The sequence below is a fragment of the Choloepus didactylus genome, chromosome 13 (genome assembly GCF_015220235.1).
Source record: "Choloepus didactylus isolate mChoDid1 chromosome 13, mChoDid1.pri, whole genome shotgun sequence".
NCBI classification, from domain to species: domain Eukaryota; kingdom Metazoa; phylum Chordata; class Mammalia; order Pilosa; family Megalonychidae; genus Choloepus; species Choloepus didactylus.
In genome coordinates this window covers 99465631-99485920 of record NC_051319.1, presented here as the reverse complement: position 1 = coordinate 99485920, position 20290 = coordinate 99465631, and the positions used below count along the sequence as shown (strand labels likewise).

Sequence of the window (20290 nt, the reverse complement as noted above, 5' to 3'; positions counted from 1 at the left end):
CTTCTGTCTGTGAGCTTGATCAAGTTTAGTTAACCTCTCTGAAAATTGATTTTTTCCCTTCATAACAAGGTTGTTGTACGCTATAATGAACCTATGTGAAAACCCTTAGCAGGTATTAGAAACTCCATGTTTCTCTTCTTACTATTCTGGCTAACGCCTCCTCTTTCAAGCTCAGTTCAGGAATGATGGTGGAGGCCATCCACTATCATTCACTCTACCTTCACACTGTTTGCAATCCCACCTCCTCATCAGCGTCGATGAGTTTTGGAACCCCAGAACCTGCCACAGTGCACAGCATAGCACTTTAGTGGCTCAGAGCACCGACCTTGAAAACCAGACCATCAGACATTGAATCCTCTCCGTGCCATTTATTGGCTAGGTGACTTTGGATAAAATCCTTAACCTCCTCCCTGGGCCTCACTTCCATCGACTGCAAAGTGGGGATAACAATTACAAGTGAGGAAAGACTTCAACAAGAGCTCATGCCGGTAAAGCTCTCATTGACACACAGGAAGATTCATAGTAGTAACTCAACTATTACGTTCTCTCTATATGTCTGTTGCATAGAAGAGGCAGACAAAGCTGTAAATACCTATAGCTGTCTTCCTAAAAGAGTTACGTTCTTATCTGAAAACTTTGCTGAGCCGCTCACTGGACCCTTAGCTCTGGGGTGAGGGTCCAGAGCAAAGGAGCTGGAGCGCTCAGACTGGCCAGGTGAGGGCGGGGCTCTGTCTCAGGAACCCCTGGAGGGGCGGAGTCGCGGGGCCCGGGTCACGTGGGGCGCGGGAGGCGGGTCTTGGCGTGCGTTGGTCACGCGGCCCGGTGTTGACACTTCCGGGTGGGACCAAAGTGAGGCGGCGAGGCAGGGGCTGGCAGCTCCGGCGGCAACTATGGCGTATAACGGCCTTACGGTGCCTCTCATCGTGATGAGCGTGTTCTGGGGCTTCGTCGGCCTGTTGGTGCCCTGGTTCATCCCTAAAGGACCTAACCGAGGGTAAGTGCGCGAGGCCCGCCTTGGGAGGGACGCGAGGTGAGGACGGGTCGGGCCTGGGCGGGGGAGGGGGCGACCTCCGCACGCGTCACAAAACCTTTCAGGGGGTGTCTCACACGCCACAGTCAGATCCCGACCCCCATGGAGCCCGTTACCTTCCTTATCGCAGCAGCCTCATCGTCCTCTGGCCCGAAAGTGAGGAGCGTGACCTCAGGGGTCCCTCTTCGGAAACGAGTTTTCGGGGGATTTTTTTTCTCTTCGCAGAACAGTGTGGAGAGGGGTGCAGTCGGAAATGGGTTTATACTGACTCAGGGAGATGTTGGGGTTTGTCTTTAGTTGACTTTCGCCCTTTGTGGGCCCTGCTGTCCACACAAATGAGGCCTAGTTTGCCTAAACTTTAAAGAAAGGGACCAAATAAAATTAAAATTGCCCTCTCAGCTCACACGTGGTCGCGGTTGCGTATAGGACAAGGTTGTTCAACAGTGTTGAGCCCAGGCCTTGTATCTAATAGGCGTCGGGAGGTAGTTGGGGCCTGATCTGAAGAGAAGTTAATTACCAAAGCGCAGGAGGGATTGTTTAGAAACCCCTGCGTCATACCTTTTGGAGGGCGCTCCGGCTCTCTCTTGTGAATGTAACAAGTTCTCAGAATGACGATAAGAAAGATTTTCTTTTTCAGACTTTGTTAAATAGAGCTTTATATTTTTTGTAAGTAAACCTTTTACTGTAATACATAATAGAGTCTCACCTTCAAAGGAGCCTTGGGACACCCTCTTTGTGGTTCCCCTTTTGCTTTTTAGTCATTTGTTCTTGGCTCAAGATCATGTGGGGTGGAACTTGCACTGAAGTCACAGTTTGTCGGAAACACCATCTCTAGCTTTGTTCGAAGTGCCTAGTTTCACAGTACTTTGCAAGCATAGTAGGCACTCAGATATCTGTTGAGTGGATAATTCTTACTACCTTTATTACTTTCTGAATATTTTGTGACCTGAACCCTTTTTGCTCTCTAGAATAAAGTTTCTTTGTACCTGTTATTTCTGTCTAGCTTCAAAAGAAATCATAAATATTTGTCTTTTTAAAAAAGGAAGAATGGTAGATGAATTTATATCATTTAGAAGCATCAAATTTGGGCTCCCCCAACCCCCCCCACACACACACACACACACACTCACAGACACACTAGTTATATGGGGTCATCTCTCCAGCCTGTAATTATGAAGAGTCGAGTGCCGGAATTCTGGGTTTATTAAAGCAATTTGTATTAGCCAAATTTAATATTTAGACTGGTTACTCCTACCAGAGTAGGAGAACAATAGAGTACTTCTTCTTGTCTTCACCTTCAACTCTCTCATTACCCTACTGTATGCCTTTCCAGGCTTCATACTCAGAAAACCATTTATTAATGTGCTGGTTGCGTTGATCACCCCTTTCTTAAAGAACCTTCTTCCACTCTCCCCCAACTTTGGGACTCTCCATGCGTAGCCTTGGGTCCTGATCCAAAGTAATGAAACCCTTCCCTGAGTGAACAGGCTCCTCAGTTTCTAGCCCTGATGTCATGTGCAGGTGTTTGACCTGCTAGTGATATATTAGCAGGTTCAATTTACAGCCTCCACCCCAATCCTTGTATTTCCTGCTCCTGGCAGGAATGAGCAGGTCTCCTCCAAAGAGTTACTATATTACACTTTGAGAAACCCTTCTCCTAGGTGGATGATCCCTGTGACCTTGGGCACTTTAGTTAACTTTTCCATGTTCTCATTTCCTCATTTAAAGTGGGAATATTCGTACTGAATTAGTACTAGTTCCCCTTTACCTGAGATGCCTTCCTGGAAAGACTGCATATCAAATTTTTTTAAATGCATGAAGGAGCATAACTGCTTCAAGAAGAACTGTGGTGAGTGTTTTAATAGAGTAAAGCACTTCTATTGTGAGAGATTAAAGATATTGTCATTACAGAGATAAGTATTTGAGCTATACCTTAAAAGACCGGAGTTTGATGGTGGACATAGTGGACAAAGGAACAGTGTGAGCAAAGGCAGGAAGGGAGAAAGGCAAAAAAGGTCTTTGATGTTACATCCTTTTCCCTGCAAATTGGGTGATCAGATGGTGAGTAAGAGGTTATCAGGACCTAGTAAGGCAGAGAGAAGAAAGTGGAGAGAGCAAAACTCTCCTGAATCTGTGCATTGCCTACAGCTAGTCTTTACTGTGTCATTCTTTTCTGCCATAGTAAAATGGGGGATGAAAGTCTGTGCCTGGAGTCAGCTTTCCTGACCAGTCCTCTTTTTCATGATTTCCCTCTTTTCTCTTTAGGAATCTACAGATTCTTTCAAAGCTTCAAGTTTTGTCACAGTGGCTCCCGTACCAGTAGATTGGGGGTGGGGTGGGAAGGGGGGCGATAGCAGGGATTAGTGTTCCAGAAGTTTAGTCAGCTCCTGTTTTTTAATACTTTCAAACATACAGAAGGATAGAAATAGTACAATGAGTGTCATATTCCTCCACTTAGATTCAATAATATTTTCATGTTTGCCTTTTCTCTGAGTAAGGGTATGTGTGTGCATCTGTCTGTACATAGACACACACACACACTTGGCATACACAGTATAATTTTTTTTCTTTTGCTCAGCCATTTGAAGGTAAGTTAGGGGCATCATGAGACTTCACTAAACACTTCACTAAATTCTTCAGCATGCAACTCCTAAGAATAAGGCTGTTAGGAGCTAATATTTTAATGAGGGGGCTTTTGATGTGACACTATTAAACAGGTAATACAGAGAAGCCTCAGCAGCCTAAGAACAGAGGGAAGGGATTCCAGGTTGTAGTGGGAAGATGAGCAAAAGCTTGGAATTGAGAATAATAAATGTGATGTGTTTTGGGAGAGAGTGAGGAAACTGCCTTCCGGAATGAAGGGTTGATGTTTGAAAGTAGAGGAGGATGGATGGAGGGATTTGGTTAGGAGTATGAGGAGCTGGACTTGGTTCTAGAGAAAATAGGTATTAAAACTTTTGTATTGTGCAGCTGTCAAAAATTTTTAGCACAAGTCTCCATACATATTCATTTATATATTATAAACTTAATGGATAAATTATGTATTTTGAAGGCCCTGACCATTTCTCACTCCCTGCTCTGCTCTCAGCTGGGTTCCCTTGGATTATTGCAGGTCCCCCCTCACCAGTTTCCCTGTTTTCCTTTTGCCCCTCTTCCTCCAGTTTGTTTCAACCCAGCAGAGAGATCCTGTTGGAAGTAGAATCTTTCTGTCTATCTTCTCAAGTCACTCCAGTTTCCCTTTGCACTTAGAGCACAAACCCAGGTCCTTTTCAGTGGCTACGTGATAGTTTTTTGACCTCACCTCCTACTAGGCTACTCTTGCTCACCTTCAGCCACATAGGCCTCCTTCCTCTTCTCTGAACGTCTCGTGTTCCCTCTGCTCAGTCCTACGTGTCCTGGTCTTCACTCGCAGGTCGCCTCCTTAGCAAGGCCTTTCCCGACTACCCTCTTTAAAACTGCAGTTCCACCCTCCAACCCTGTTATGTCCTCTCTTCGTTTCCTGCTTTCTTTCTCCATGATAGCCCTTACTGACTATCCAGCCTACTAAATAAGGGTGTGTGCACGTGTGTGTGTATGTGTACATATATGTTTGTGTGCAGACACACACATTTTGTTGTTTATCTTGTTTTTTTGTCTGTCTCCTTCACTGTCATTCACGTAAACTTCTCAAGGCCAGGGGTTTTCATCTGTTTTGTTCACTTCTCTATCCCTAGAACCTGGCACATTCTTGAGACTCAGTGAAAATCTATTGAATGGATGAATGTGCCAATTTATTAGCCTCAGAAAATACACACACACATAGAACTTCTAAAGGATGAGTTAAAAATAAATACTTACTTCTGCATTTAGGAGATAGTCTTGCTCACTCTGTGGGGGATGGAGACCACTCTTTGGAAACCACTCCTATGGATGATCTGGAGCCACTGAAAGGTATTAAGCTGGATAGCGTATGGTGATAGGAATGTTTCAGAAAGATTAATGTGTAGTAATTGTGGATAGGTCAAAAGGGAAGGAATAAAGTCTTGAACCTGTCAGCAGTTAGTTAGCCAGGTGAACCTGATGAATTTGGTACTAACAGTGGGACTGGAAAGGAAAACATCCACAAAGGAAGAGAGACGTCAAAGGACAAATCCAGAGCATGTGCTTACTGAAAGTGAGTGTGCAGAGTTGGGAAGCGCAAAAAGATGACTGTTTTGAGGGTTGGTGGGGTGGCTGGAAATGGTCGAGCCTCTTCTGGAGAGTAGGAAGTTTAGAAGGAGAACATGGTGTGGGATGAGAATATTATGAATTCCATTTTCGAAATGTTGAAATTGAGCTGATCATAGATTCCAACTTTAACTATTTTTTAGGCAGGAATGGAGAACCATGAGAGGTCAAGACTAGAGAGTCATATTTTTAGAAGTACATTGTTTACTCCATTGCAGAAAATACTGCCAGAGTAGTTACTTGGATGCCAAAACTAATTGTCACTATGACCTTTTCTGTTTGAATTTAGATAGGTTTGGATTGGACATCTGAGCTGTGGCATCAATACATATCCCTTTAAATATGAATGTTTAGTTACTTAAACTTCTATCAGGAGTCCCCCAGGATACATTGCAGTCTACTTTGTGTTTGAACAGATTCAGATCTCTTTTCTTGGTGCACAGTCCATGTCGGTTTGAAAGCTTGGAAAGGGGACATAAACCATTTTGTAATGTCTGCATAGTTGTTAGTTATCTAATGTGTGTTTTTATTTTTAGAGTTACCATCACCATGTTGGTGACCTGTTCAGTTTGCTGCTATCTCTTGTAAGTATGTTGTCTCTCTCTTTTTCTTTTTTTGTATGGTATGTTATCTCTTATAAGTGTTTTTTTTAACCTCTTAAATTAATAAGCAGTTATTCTTGGTAGTTATAGTGTATGCAGTTGGAAATTAAATCAGTAGAGCATGAATTGTGAATCTTTGCACTTTTGTTTCATTGGATTATGTCCTTTGTGTAATATCTAGAAATAGTGTCCTAAAATTGAAAATATAATAATTTTCCTTATTCAGTATATTTTACATAAGAGCTATACAGGTGTTATGTCAACTTGGGAATACAAGTGCAATTTATTTGGTACAAATTTAATGTTTGTTAGTAACTGGAAATTATAATTGTATTACTTCATATTCTACTACTCATTTTACTTAAATATTGAGCTATAATGCCAATAAAGCCGTTCTTTATTGTGATTCTTGTGTATTCTGATGAACAGAAGTTGAGCTAGAATAATTGTGATCAAATAGCATATGGACACTTTTTTATAACAGTTTGTCGTAAGTTCTATCAAAGTATGATAGTTAGCATCTTTTTTTTTTTTTTTTTTTTTTTTTTTTTTTTTTTTTAGGAGGCAAATACATTTATTAAAGTGTATGGCAGATCTCTACCCTCTTTCTATCTCCTGGTAGCCTGTGTTATCAGCTTTTTTTTTTTTTTTTTTTTTTTTTTTTTAAATCATCATTTTATTGAGATATATTCACATACCACGCAGTCATACAAAACAAATTGTACTTTCGATTGTTTACAGTACCATTACATAGTTGTACATTCATCACCTAAATCAATCCCTGACACCTTCATTAGCACACACACAAAAATAACAAGAATAATAATTAGAGTGAAAAAGAGCAATTGAAGTAAAAAAGAACACTGGGTACCTTTGTCTGTTTGTTTCCTTCCCCTACTTTTCTACACATCCATCCATAAACTAGACAAAGTGGTGTTTGGTCCTTATGGCTTTCCCAATCCCATTGTCACCCCTCATAAGCTACATTTTTATACAACTGTCTTCGAGATTCATGGGTTCTGGGTTGTAGTTTGATAGTTTCAGGTATCCACCACCAGCTACCCCAATTCTTTAGAACCTAAAAAGGGTTGTCTAAAGTGTGCATAAGAGTGCCCACCAGAGTGACCTCTCGGCTCCTTTTGGAATCTCTCTGCCACTGAAGCTTATTTCATTTCCTTTCACATCCCCCTTTTGGTCAAGAAGATGTTCTCCGTCCCACGGTGCCAGGTCTACATTCCTCCCTGGGAGTCATATTCCACGTTGCCAGGGAGATTCACTTCCCTGGGTGTCTGATCCCACGTAGGGGGGAGGGCAGTGATTTCACCTTTCAAGTTGGCTTAGCCAGAGAGAGAGGGCCACATCTGAGCAACAAAGAGGCATTCAGGAGGAGACTCTTAGGCACAAATACAGGGAGGCCTAGCCTCTCCTTTGCAGCAACCGTCTTCCCAAGGGTAAAACTTATGGTAGAGGGCTCAACCCATCAAACCACCAGTCCCCTATGTCTGTGGTCATGTTAGCAACCATGGAGGTGGGGTAGGCGAATACCCCTGCATTCTCCACAGGCTCCTCAAGGGGGCACTACATCTTTTTTTTTTTTTTTTTTCCCCTTGTTTTTCATTTTTAATTTTTTTTTTTTTATTTTTTTTTTTTTAACTTTCCCTTCTTTTTTCAAATCACCTGTATGAAAAAAAAAAGTTAAAAAGAAAACAAACAAACATACAATAAAAGAGCATTTCAAAGAGACCATAGCAAGGGAGTAAGAAAAAGACAACTAACCTAAGATAACTGCTTAACTTCCAACATGTTCCTACTTTACCCCAAGAAAGTTACATAATATAGCAACATTTCAGTGAACTTGTTCCTACTACAACCATCAGAAATTAACAGACCATAGTCATTTCTGGGCATCCCCAGAACGTTAAATAGCTTATCTGTTCTTCCTGGATTATTGTTCCCCCTTCCTTAATTGCTCTCTACTGCTAGTTCCCCTACATTCTACATTATAAACCATTTGTTTTACATTTTTCAAAGTTCACATTAGTGGTAGCATATAATATTTCTCTTTTTGTGCCTGGCTTATTTCGCTCAGCATTATGTCTTCAAGGTTCATCCATGTTGTCATATGTTTCACCAGATCGTTCCTTCTTACTGCCGCGTAGTATTCCATCGTGTGTATATACCACATTTTATTTATCCACTCATCTGTTGAAGGACATTTGGGTTGTTTCCATCTCTTGGCAATTGTGGATAATGCTGCTATGAACATTGGCGTGCAGATATCTGTTCGGGTCACTGCTTTCCGATCTTCCGGGTATATACCGAGGAGTGCAATCGCTGGATCGAATGGTAGCTCTATATCTAGTTTTCTAAGGAACTGCCAGACTGACTTCCAGAGTGGCTGAACCATTATACAGTCCCACCAACAATGAATAAGAGTTCCAATTTCTCCACATCCCCTCCAGCATTTGTAGTTTCCTGTTTGTTTAATGGCAGCCATTCTAACCGGTGTTAGATGGTATCTCATTGTGGTCTTAATTTGCATCTCTCTAATAGCTAGTGAAGCTGAACATTTTTTCATGTGTTTCTTGGCCATTTGTATTTCCTCTTCAGAGAACTGTCTTTTCATATCTTTTGCCCATTTTATAATTGGGCTGTCTGTACTATTGTCATTGAGTTGTAGGATTTCTTTGTATATGCAAGATATCAGTCTTTTGTCAGATACATGGTTTCCAAAAATTTTTTCCCATTGAGTTGGCTGCCTCTTTACCTTTTTGAGAAATTCCTTTGAGGTGCAGAAACTTCTAAGCTTGAGGAGTTCCCATTTATCTATTTTCTCTTTTGTTGCTTGTGCTTTGGGTGTAAAGTCTAGGAAGTGGCCTCCTAATACAAGGTCTTGAAGATGTTTTCCTACATTATCTTCTAGGAGTTTTATGGTACTTTCTTTTATATTGAGATCTTTGGTCCATTTTGAGTTAATTTTTGTGTAGGGGGTGAGGTAGGGGTCCTCTTTCATTCTTTTGGATATGGATATCCAACTCTCCCAGCCCCATTTGTTGAAAAGACCATTATGACTCAGTTCAGTGACTTTGGGGGCCTTATCAAAGATCAGTCGGCCATAGATCTGAGGGTCTATCTCTGAATTCTCAATTCGATTCCATTGATCTATATGTCTATCTTTGTGCCAGTACCATGCTGTCTTGGCAACTGTGGCTTTATAATAAGCTTCAAAGTCAGGGAGTGTAAGTCCTCCCACTTCGTTTTTCTTTTTTAGAGTGTCTTTAGCAATTCGAGGCATCTTCCCTTTCCAAATAAATTTGATAACTAGCTTTTCCAAGTCTGCAAAGTAGGTTGTTGGAATTAGCATCTTTTTGAATAGATTATATAGGTTATATAAACTGTTGACTCAAAATTCTTTTAGGATATGTAAGGTAATTCCATTCTTCAACATATGTTTTTGGAGTAGTTTATCCTCATGTGTGCCAGAAGTGGCAGAGTTGTAGTTGAACTATTTTACAGACTTTTCTAGCTTTTATCTACCTTCTCTTCTTCCCTAAAAGAGTCAAGCCCCAGGAAAAAAACTGTATGAATCAATCCATGGAGAGAGTAACCACTTCAAAATATTCAAAGAATTTTGAGATTTCCTTTTTTTTTTTTAATTGAGATTTAGTTCACATAAGATAAATTCATCCTTTTAGGGATTTTTTTTTTTAGAATTTAGAAGCAGTGATTCCCTTTTCTTAAAGAGAACTTTCCAGCTTTCCTAGACCTCAATGATATGGAAAGTATTGGTGTTAGCCAAACCATTGTTTAGTACCCAGATAAGTAGGAAGCAGCAGTTCTTCCTACTGGGGTGGATTTAACTGTGACCCTGAATCTGTGAAAGTCCAGTGTCCTAGGACTCCTGAACTAAGGTTTTTCAGCAGAGTTTGTGGAAATGAGCCAAATTCCAGTTCTTGGCACAGGCAAAATCTGCCGCCAACCAAGAGTTATTACCATGAATTTTGACTACCTGGCCAATTATTCATTCACTGAAGTGCAACTCTGGGTGTTTAAAGCTGAATCATAATATGATATAGTTGTGATCAAAGTTGATAGTTATTTTGCTTCCTCAACACTAGGACTCAGATAATGAGACTTTCTAAATTTGCTTGTCTAGTTTTCTTTCTGGTTATAGAGGTAGAAGAGGCTTTTTCAGGTGATAGCTCAGCCTCCAGAATGGACATTTGACAAGCAGTGTATAGGGAGAATAATTAAACTGGTGGTACTCAGCTCTGAAGACTAAGTGAGAAGAAATTCAGGCATCATCGAGAATTCATAATTTTAGTGACAGTGATTGAACACTGGCCTATCCTGCTGAATTTCCCATGGAAATCTGAACAAGGGAACTCTTTATCGATTCTGGAGCGAAGGAGTGGTCCTGTGATTGAAGAGGCCTTTGTATTGCTTTGAAGAGTCTCTGCGGCTTGAAAAATAAGGTTGCTGGTGGTATAGTACAATGAGAAAATTATTGCATACAGGAATGGCTTGAGTTTAACATCTTGGTTTAATCCATCAACTTTGAAATTTGGTTAATATCCATGCTGCTCCCTTTAAAACAAAAAAACTTTTTCATGCAGTCTCATTGCCTCTTATTTTCATTTTGAAGTGTAAAATGAACACTTGGATTTGGTTGTATATTATTTCATTTTGGGTTTTACTGACTCATTTGAGAACTATCCATGACCTCTTAACTACTGCTGTCTAGACTTTAGGTCATTTTTTCCTCTGTCCAAAAGTGCCATGAATGCTCCATTGACAGAGGATCAGTCCTGTTGTTGTTTATTTATAAAGGTAGTACGTAGTGTTCCAACATTAAATGCTTCTGGAGGCCATTTTATGGAGAAAAGTAGCTGGGTGGTACTCACTTTATGAAGCTGTTTTTTTCTTTCTTTTGTTTCTTTGAAACCTGATTATGTATCCTATTTAGCAAGACATCTGCCTGAAAAATGTGGTTGGAATTCAGACCCCAAATATTTTACATAGCTTACTCCAGAAAGGGAAGGGATTATATAATAGAGTAAATTAGAATTCAAAGACGACTTCTTTTTGGCACCAGTAAGTATGTTTTCTTGAAAATACCTCTTTTGAAGTAAGACACACCCAAAAAGACTTTGTTTTTTAAACAACGTCATGTTTTGAAATATATTCATGGACTTTTAAATTACCTTCTGCTTGTGGCAATTTTTGCTTGCCAGTCTGTTCTTGTGTAAGGTTTGATTCTGTGGGGCATAACTTGCTTGAACTCTGAATGAATCAGGATTTTTGCCAGTAGAAGCCAGTTTCTCTTAATAGTTCAACAGAGGAAAATCTGAATGTCCTAAGTCTGGTTCTCTCCTTTAGGCGCAGGGTCACTTTTGTCTCCTAAGCATGCAATCCTATTAATTAGTATTCTATACTTTCTCTTGGTCTTAGATTAGTTTTTAATGTCAGTAATGTTGTAGTTTACACAGAGTCACAAAACTCACGTCTTCAAATTAGAAATTTGGAGTTGTACTGTGAACATAACTTTTTCTTCTTGGAAAATACGCTGTATCTTTAGCACTTGACTAATTGTAAATCTTAACAGTGGAGTCATGTAGAAGAAGAAATATTGACTAGGAGACAGGAGACTTTAGTTCTTCGAGGAGGAATAATACTTGGCCTAATTACCTTTTGCGGTGATATATGTGAAAAATTAAAACAAAGGACAATAAAAATGTGAAGTTATATTACTGGAGGTTTTTTTGTTTTTGGTTTTGGTTTTTTTAATTCAAAGAAGTGTATTTACTTGTGGGCACAATTTGCTTACAAGTCTGTGTAGCAGGTATGTTACTAGGCCTTATTCAAGTTCATTCGCTTAACATATATTTATTTAGAGCCTACTCTGCACCAAGCACTGTATCTAGTAAATGAGCCAAACAGACAAAGCCCCCTGCCCCCTTTAGTGAGGGGCGACAGACAGTGAACAAATTAAGAGCCAGAGAGCCCCCGGTCACTTCCCTCACTATCACCCTCAGCCACTTCCAAAGATTCCCCATCCACTCATTCTCACAGACCCCTATTCTTTTCCTCCCAAAGAGTTCTCAATCACCCCTCTAACCCCCTAACACTGCCTGTCACAGGACCTGCACAGCCACAGGAACTCTATTTCACTTGTCCAGGAGTTTGCAGATACCTTCCACCCAGCCTTGCTACCTACCTTTTTTTTGGATCCTGCTCTAGAACCATTTTGGGCACAGGACATGATCACGTTCCAGGAACCAGTGGACCTCACTTTGGGATCCAACCAAACAACTATGAGCTGGTTGGTTTCTGGGGTATTATTTACTGTAGCATTTGTTTTTTTTTAACTTTTTGAGTTAGAACTTTTGAAATCTACCATACTCTCTCTACAAAATAGAATAGTATAATGAAATTCCATTTGCCTGTCATTCACTTACAAAAATTATCAACTCTTGGCCAATCTTGTTTCATCCCCGCACACTTTCCCCTTCTACCCCAGATTGTGAAGCAAATCTCAGACATATCAGTTCATCTAGAAATATCTCAAAATTATCTCTAAAAGATAATCATTCTTTTAAAAATCATAACCACTATATCATTCTCATATACAAAAAGTTAATTCCTGAGTATCATCAAATATCTTATCATGTTAAATTTCTCTAATTGTCTCATAAGTTATATTATAGTTCGTTTGACTCAGGATCCAAATACTGCACAGTTAATTGGTTAGAATCTCTTTAGTCTCTATAAGTTTCTTCTCCATCTGTCTTCCTCTTTTTTCTTGCCTATTTTTTAGAGAAAAAACAACTGGTTTGTTTGCCCCCTAGTTTTCCAGAGTCTGGTCTTTTTTGATTGTATATCCATGATGTCCTTTAAAAGATGTTTCTCTTTCTTGGCATTTCCTGTAAACTGGTAATCGTACCTAGAGGCTAGATCAGATTCAACTTCAATTTTTTGGAAAATCTTTCTCATAAGTGGTGTGGAGAACTAGGTGTTCTGCATAATGAACCAGTTTGGGTCATCAGAGGTATATAATGTCTGGCTTTTCTTTGTGTTGTTGGCAGTTACTGATGGTATTCTATCATTTCTTCTTCATTCATTAACTGGAATACTTCTTTGAATAAAGATTTACTTCATCAGCTATTTGGTTAGCCAGATAACTGAAGAAGAGTTTGTAAAGGAAAGATAGTATAAATGTTTGGTTTTTCCTTTATTTACCAGTTTTGAGAATAATGAATTGGTTTCCTAGCATCCTCTAATGGGAACCAGTGATTTTTGTTTTGTTTTAGTATCATATGGTCTTAAGTAGTTAAACATATTTGTGTTTCAATGCAGTGTAATTAATATCCTAGTTAATGTTCAGATTATTCCATCTTGGCCAGTGGGAGCCTATTCTAGTTGGCTCCTGAGTCAGTCCCTTTGATGCAACTAGCAGGTGGTTTGTTTGGCCTTCAGTTAGTTTTTTGGTAGCATCTGTCTTCCCTTCTAGCTTTGATGCACCTTCAGGATAGAAATTATATTTTATACAGGTGGAATGTCTGTCTCTGTTTCTGTGTAGATTGGTAATTATTTTTTTGTGCCTGCTTTCTGATTTGGTGATGTCTGCTAATAGAAAGGAATTGATAATGGAAAGCAGTAGGTAACGCACTTTTGTTCCTAAAATGTTAAGCTCTCCTGCCCTTAGTCCTTCCTGCTTGTGCATGGATAGCCAAAGGAAGCCATCTGTTGTTGTAGCTAATTGGCTTGTTCCCTTCAATTTCTATTTCTTGCTTATAATTGTTTATTTACGGTTTGCTATGCATCTTCATCTGGAATTAATCCACCAAGCATTTATACAACACCTCATCTGTGCCAGTTAGAGGATATACAGTGCAGAACCAGATTTCTGTCCTTCTGTACCTAACAGTCTAGTGAGGGGAGTCAGACGATAAACAGATAAACAGCAGCAGCAAACTTGTTGTAAATTTTTAATAGGCAAATGAGAAAATGTTTTAAGGGGCTGAAAAAGGTGCTGAGATAGAGAAAAATGTGGATGGTGGGAAGAGGAGGAGATTTATTCCGAGTGGTAATAGAAAGCCTGTCTGAGAAGGAATCAGCCTTGGAGAGCACAGAGGGCAGGGCATTCTATCTAGGCAAGATTCTACATAGATGCAAAGGCACTGAGGGCTGAAGAGATTGGACTTTCTGGGAGGGGAGCGTGACTGGAGTTTAATAGGCGTGGGGAATGGTAGAAGTTTGGGTAAGGAGTTCAGATTTGATATTAGATGAATAGGAAATCTTTTAAGATTTTTAATAAAGGAGTGATTTGGAGGGATTTACATCTTTAAAAAATCACTCTGGCTGCTCTGTGGAGAGTAGACTGTTGGGAGGGAAGAGTGGAAGGAAGGACACCAGTTAGGAGGTTATTACATTCATTTAGGTGGGAGATATGTGTTGTTTGGTCTGAGGTGATGGTAGTGAAGATGAAGAGAGGTGCCCAGATTTGAGAGGTAATTTAGAGGTAGAATTTATAGGTCTTTACTGATGGTTTGGATGTAGGAGGGATTAAGGATGACTCCCAGATTTCTGAATTGGGCCATTTACTAAGATGGTGATGATTTAGGACAGGATATAAATTTGAAGGCACAAATTCAGTTGGAGATAAGGGAAGATTGAGATGTCTGTGAGACTTCCCAGAGAAGATATCAAATGGGAAGTTGGGTATGAGGAGAGAGAACTTGAGGCCATGAGAATACCTGTAATTACTAAGGGAGTGGTTCTCTGCTGGAGCTGCTACTGGCATCTAGAGAGTAGAAGCCAGGGATGCTGCTAAACATCCTACACTGCCCCCACAGTGAGTATTCTGCAGCCCAGAATATCAGTAGTGCCAAGGAAAAACCCTAAAGTAGGAAAGTGGTTGAGAGAGAGAAGAGAGCATAGGGCTTAACTAGAAGAATTCCAAATTTTGGATATTATATAGATGAGAAAAAGCCAGAAAAAGGCGGCAGAGGAAGAGTAACCAGAGACACGAAAGAGGAAAAGCAGTGTTTTAGTAGTTGGGAGAATGTTTCCGGAAGGAGAGCATGGTCACCTGTGGAGTACCGCCAGGTGTCAAACAGTGAGGAAAGAAAGGTATCCATTGGACATGTCAGCCTGGAGGTTGGCTTTGACAGTAGTAGTCTTCATGGAGTGATAAATGGAAACAGAAATATAGCTAACTCTGGAAAAGTCTTTTTTGTGAAAGTAAGGAAATGCAGTAGTAGCTGATAGGACTGAGGGATCAAGGGCATGTTGCTATGCTGATGGGGAGGGGGATGCAGGAGAGAGGAGTATGTTAGGAAAGTCTGATGGAGAGAGGAAAGGAGACTCTATTGGACACGAAGGGATGGGCCATTGATAGGCACTGGAGCACTTCACTGTAACGTGAAAAGAAGACAGGTGCACATACAGGTTTTATGTAGATTTGGTCCTATGAAAGAGAGACTTTCTGCAGCTTCTTGTTTCCTCGGGAAAGTAAGAGGCAGGGTCATCAGCTGAAAAAGGTAGGGGAGTGAGTAGCAGAGTACATGGAGAAAGAATAGGAGGTTTGAGGACTAAGGAAAAGGTTGGAATAGTTGGGAGAGTGGAAGAATAAACGAGCTTATTAGAGAAACGCCACTGCCAGGCAGTGCCGAATGCCCTTTGTAGAGTAGTGATTGTGAATATTTGTCAGCATTCTCAAGCCTGTCTACAGGTGAGAATCACCTGGGGAGCTTTTAAAATGCCAATGCCAGGCAGCTCCCAGACCAGTCAGATCATAAGCACTGGAGGTGGGACACAAGCTTCAGTAGTGGAAGAATTTGAAAGAAAGAGAAATGTGGGAAGTTGGATCACATGGTGAGATAAACAGAGCATTCTGGAGATGGACCATAATAGTTGGTTCTGGAAGTTTGGATTTCTGGAAATAGTTGAGGTGAACAAAAATGAGACATGTTGAATTTACTTTTTATAGTCTCTGTTATTAGGTGAGAACTTAGACCTAAAGGCTTTACACGATAAGCTTGGCAGTGGAGAGGGTTTTGGCATTAGGCATGCCCACTTCCAAAAGCCAAAGGCAGTAGAATGGTAGGAGTCAAGCTTTGTTTTTCTTAATTGTCTTGTTTTGTTTTCCCAATACAGACACCCAGTTGTTTCTGCATCATTTGTTGAAAAAGAAAAGACTTTTCTTTCTCCGTTAAATTGCTTTGGTGTCTTTGTTGAAAAGTATTTGACCCTTTATATATGTCTATTTCTGGATTATCTCTTCTGTTCATTGGTCTCTTTGTCTGACTTTAGGACGATACCACTCTGTCTTGAATGTTGTGCTTTTTATTGAAATCAGGAAATGTGAGTCCTCCATCTTTGTTCTTTGTGATTATTTGGCTATTCTAAAATAGCCCTATAGATTTTAGAATCAACTTGTCAGTTTCTACAAAAAAGCCTATTGGGATTTTAATTGGGAAGTATTTTTATGTAGATTTTTAATGCTATTTGAATAAAAGTTTTTAAAATTTCATTTCCTGTTTGAATGAATTTGAATTTATTGGCATAACATTGTTCTTGATGGTCCCTTATCCGTTTTATCAGTGGGATCTGTAGTGACATTACTTCTTTCATGGCTGATTTTGGTAATTTGTGTTCTTTCTTTTATCTTGATCAATCTTATTAGGGGCTTATCAATTTTACACATCTTTTCAAAGAACCGAATCTTTAACTTTGTTATGTTTTCTTATTTTTTGGTCTTTTTTTCTATTTTGTTTATGTCTGCTCTTCATTGTTTCTTTCTCCTGACTATAGCTTTAGTTTGCTCTTTTTCTAGCTTCTTAAAGCAGAAACTCTGATCATTGATTTGAAACCTTTCTTCGTTTCTAATGTCAACATTTCAGACAATAAAATTCCCTCTAAGCACTGCTTTAACTGCATCCCACAAATTTCATTATAATGTATTTTCATTTTCGCTCAGTTTGAAAGTTTCTAATTTTTCTTGTAATTTCTTTGACCCATTGGTTATTCTGAAATGTGATGTTTAATTCCCAAATATTTGGTACTTTCCTAAATATCTTATTTTTATTGATGTCTCATTTAATTCCACTGTGGTCATAATATACTCTGTAAGATTTCAGTCTTTTGGAATTGGACTTATTTTATGGCTCAGCATGATGACATTTCCTGTACACCTGAAAAGAATGTATATTCTGCAGTTCGGTGTAGTGTTCTATAAATGTCAGTTAGGTCAAAGTGATTCACATCTTCTATGTCCTTACTGTTTTCTTTCTGTCTGGTTCTGTTTACTGAGACAGAGATGTTTAGGTCATCAGCTACGATTGTGGATTTTTCTATTTCTCCTTTTAATTCTATTTTTACTTCATAAATATATATAGAGGGAGAGACAGTTTTATTCACAAACCATATAATCCCTCCGAAGTGTATAATCAGTGGCTTTCGGTAGCTTCATATATTTTGAAGCTCTATTACATAGTTATGATTGTTGGAGCATACATAGTTATGATTGTTGTGTCTTCCTGATGAATTGATATTTTTATCATTTTAAAATATCCTTCATCTCTGGTAATACTCCTTGACCTAACTTTTATTTTGTCTAATATTAATGATCATTCCACCTTTCTTATGCTCATCGTTTACGTGGTTGTTTTCCATTCTTTTATTTTCAATCTGTCAGTGTCTTTATATTTAAAATGTGTCTTTTGTAGACACCATAGAGCTAGGTCTTGCTTTTTTAATCCATTCTGACAGTCTTTACCTTGTATTTGGCAAATGGATAATCCATATATAATTAATGTAATCATCAGTGTGACTTGGTTTGGAGCCACTATTTTGTTACTTGTTTTCTATTTGTCCCATCTGTTTTTGTTCCACTTTTCCTCTCATGCCTTATTTTGGGTTAAAGGAATATTTTAAAAATACTTCTGTTTTAATTCCTCTAAGGGCTTTTTAGCTAAACCTTGTGTTTTTTCCTTTCAGTGTAGCTCTAGAGTTTAAAATACACATCCTTAGCTTTTCACAGTCTATTTACAGTTGATATTGAACCATTTTAGGTCAAGTGTAACACCCTTGCAACAATTCCCCATCCTTTGTGCTTTTGTATTCATATATTTTATATCTATGTTGTAAAACCTATAATAGTGTTTTTTACTTTAAACATTCATATTTCTTATAAAAAAATTAAGAGAAAAAAATGTCATATTTAGCTACATTTACCATTTCTAGAGCACTTGTTTCCTTCTTCTAGATTTAAGTTTATATTTGGTATCTCTTCAGCCTGAAGAATTTCCTTTAATATTTGTTGTAGGACAGATGTGCTTATAATACTCCTTTTACTTTTTCTGATACTAGTAATCATTCCACCTTTTTAATGCTCATTGTTTGCATTATTTATCTTTTTTCCATCCTTTTATTTTCATTCTCTCAGCTTTCATTTATCTAAAAATGTCTTTATTTCGCTTTCATTTTTGAAGAATTTTTTTCTGGATATAGAATTCTGGGTTGAAGGGGTATTTTGTTTGTTTTCTTTCAGACTAACTTTAAAAATGCTGTTCCATTGTCTTCTGGCCTCCACTGTTTCTGCTGAGAACTCACCTGTAGCTTGAGTTCCTCTTCAGCATTCTTTTTCCTTTGGCTTTTGTCAAGATTTTCTCTTTATCTTTGTTTTTCAGCAGTTTGACTATGATGTGTGTAAGTGTGGTTTTCTTTGGATTTATCCTGATTGGGGTTCACTGAACTTTTTCATCTATAAAGTCCTTAAACATGTTTAAATTAACTACTTTAAAGTCCTTGCCTTTTAACTCCAACATCTGGGTCATCTTGGAATCTGTTTCTATTGATTCCTTTTTTTCTTGACATTGATTCCGTTTCTTGTTTCTTTGCTTGTCTGTTTTTTTATTGAATACTAGATATTGTAGATGGTAAAGACTCTGATTCTACTTTGTTCCTCTGAAAAGTGCTAAATTTTGTTCTAGCAAACATTTAAATTATTAGTTGATCACCTTAAACTTGTGGAGGCTTGGTTTTACACTTTGTTGGGGCAGATCTATTTCATTTTTTTCCTCTGGATTAGAGTAAGTTCATAGTTAAGGTGTGGCCCTTCTGGGGTTTCAGTGGAAAGCCTGAGGAGTTTACCAAGCTCCTCTGCTTCAAACTCCAAATTCTCTATTCCCTGTGGTAGGCAGTAGTGACTCCTGCTCAGCCTTAGCAGCCATCCAGGTGTCATTTTCTACCAGGGTCCTTAGAGATTCCCTGGTACATGCACAGTTCAGGGGTCAGCCAAAGAATTAAGAGAAATTTATACCCAGATTTGGGGCTCCTTCTCGGCTCCCTCCTCTCTGAGACTTCTCTTTAATTTCCAAATATCCTGGCAACTCTGATCATCCTTTGACATCTCAAGTCAAGCTGCTTGAGTTCCAGGTGTTCTGCCCCACTTATGGACTGGGCAGTGTCTAAAGGAGAAAAACCATATGAGGGTACTCTGTGTAGTTTCCTTCTTTCAAGAGTCGAATCCCCTGCAGTTTCTGCCTGCTTTTGGACATTCTCTAAAACTATCAGTTGTTTTTTTATATTTTGCTCAGGGTTTATAATTACTACCTGTGGAGTGAGTCTGATACAAGCCACTCTGCTATTACCAGAACTAGACCATCATCCATTGACTTTTTATTTTCAGGTATTATGTTTTTCATTTCTATATACTTTTTTTTCCTTCTTGTACAATTTTGCTCAGTCTATATTTATTTCATTTTTTTGTTCCCTGCCTGTGTTTTAAGCTTATTTCTTAGAACATACTAAATCTAGTTTATTTATAGTCCATATCCGATCATTCCATTATCTAAGGTTCTCACAGGTTTGCTCCTTGTTGTTTTTGCTGTCTCTCACTCATGGTGCTTGATTTCTTAGGTTTTCAGTTATATTTTACTGTGATGTGTTCCATTTTCCCTATAATTTCATATGCATGACTTCTTTGAGACTTGGTATGAAGGTGAGCTTCTCCAAAAAGGATTTACATTTTTCTGCCATGTCTGAGGGCCATCGCCAGGCTGGGATTAATTAAATTCTTGTTATGCGTTTTTTTTTAGATCATCTAGGTAGTGTGAATACAAACCTTCATGAAGGCCAATTCTCACTAGCAGCGTTTTTCTCCTTCCTTCTTAGTGCTTGGGTTTGAGACAGTTCATTTTTCTAGCATTACCCTTGAGGGGGTTCTATCTGATTTATCCCTACCTTGAGATATAACCCTTTGGTGTGCCAGCTCTTTGGGTGTGTATGTGAAACCTTTATTAAACTCTACTCTGGATAGATCCTGGGCTTTGTCTCTTATTTCCTTCAGGGTCTACACACCAGAGCCCAAGTTCATGTGGTTTAGTATATGCTCTCAGGGTGTGGATTGGGACCTGCAGTTACTTCACTTTTTTCTCTTAGTTTTTTT

General features: G+C 39.0%; 1 protein-coding gene across 1 annotated transcript in view; it reads left to right on the top strand.

Moving 5' to 3' along the window:
- Window positions 1–809: 809 nt before the first annotated feature.
- Window positions 810–20290, top strand: part of ATP6V0E1 (ATPase H+ transporting V0 subunit e1) — a 32885-nt gene continuing 13404 nt past the window's right edge. The window contains exons 1-2 of the mRNA XM_037800956.1: window positions 810–994; window positions 5773–5820. Of these exons, the coding sequence (XP_037656884.1) occupies window positions 891–994; window positions 5773–5820 (152 nt within the window). The 5' untranslated portion in view covers window positions 810–890. The remainder of the gene's footprint in view (window positions 995–5772; window positions 5821–20290) is intronic.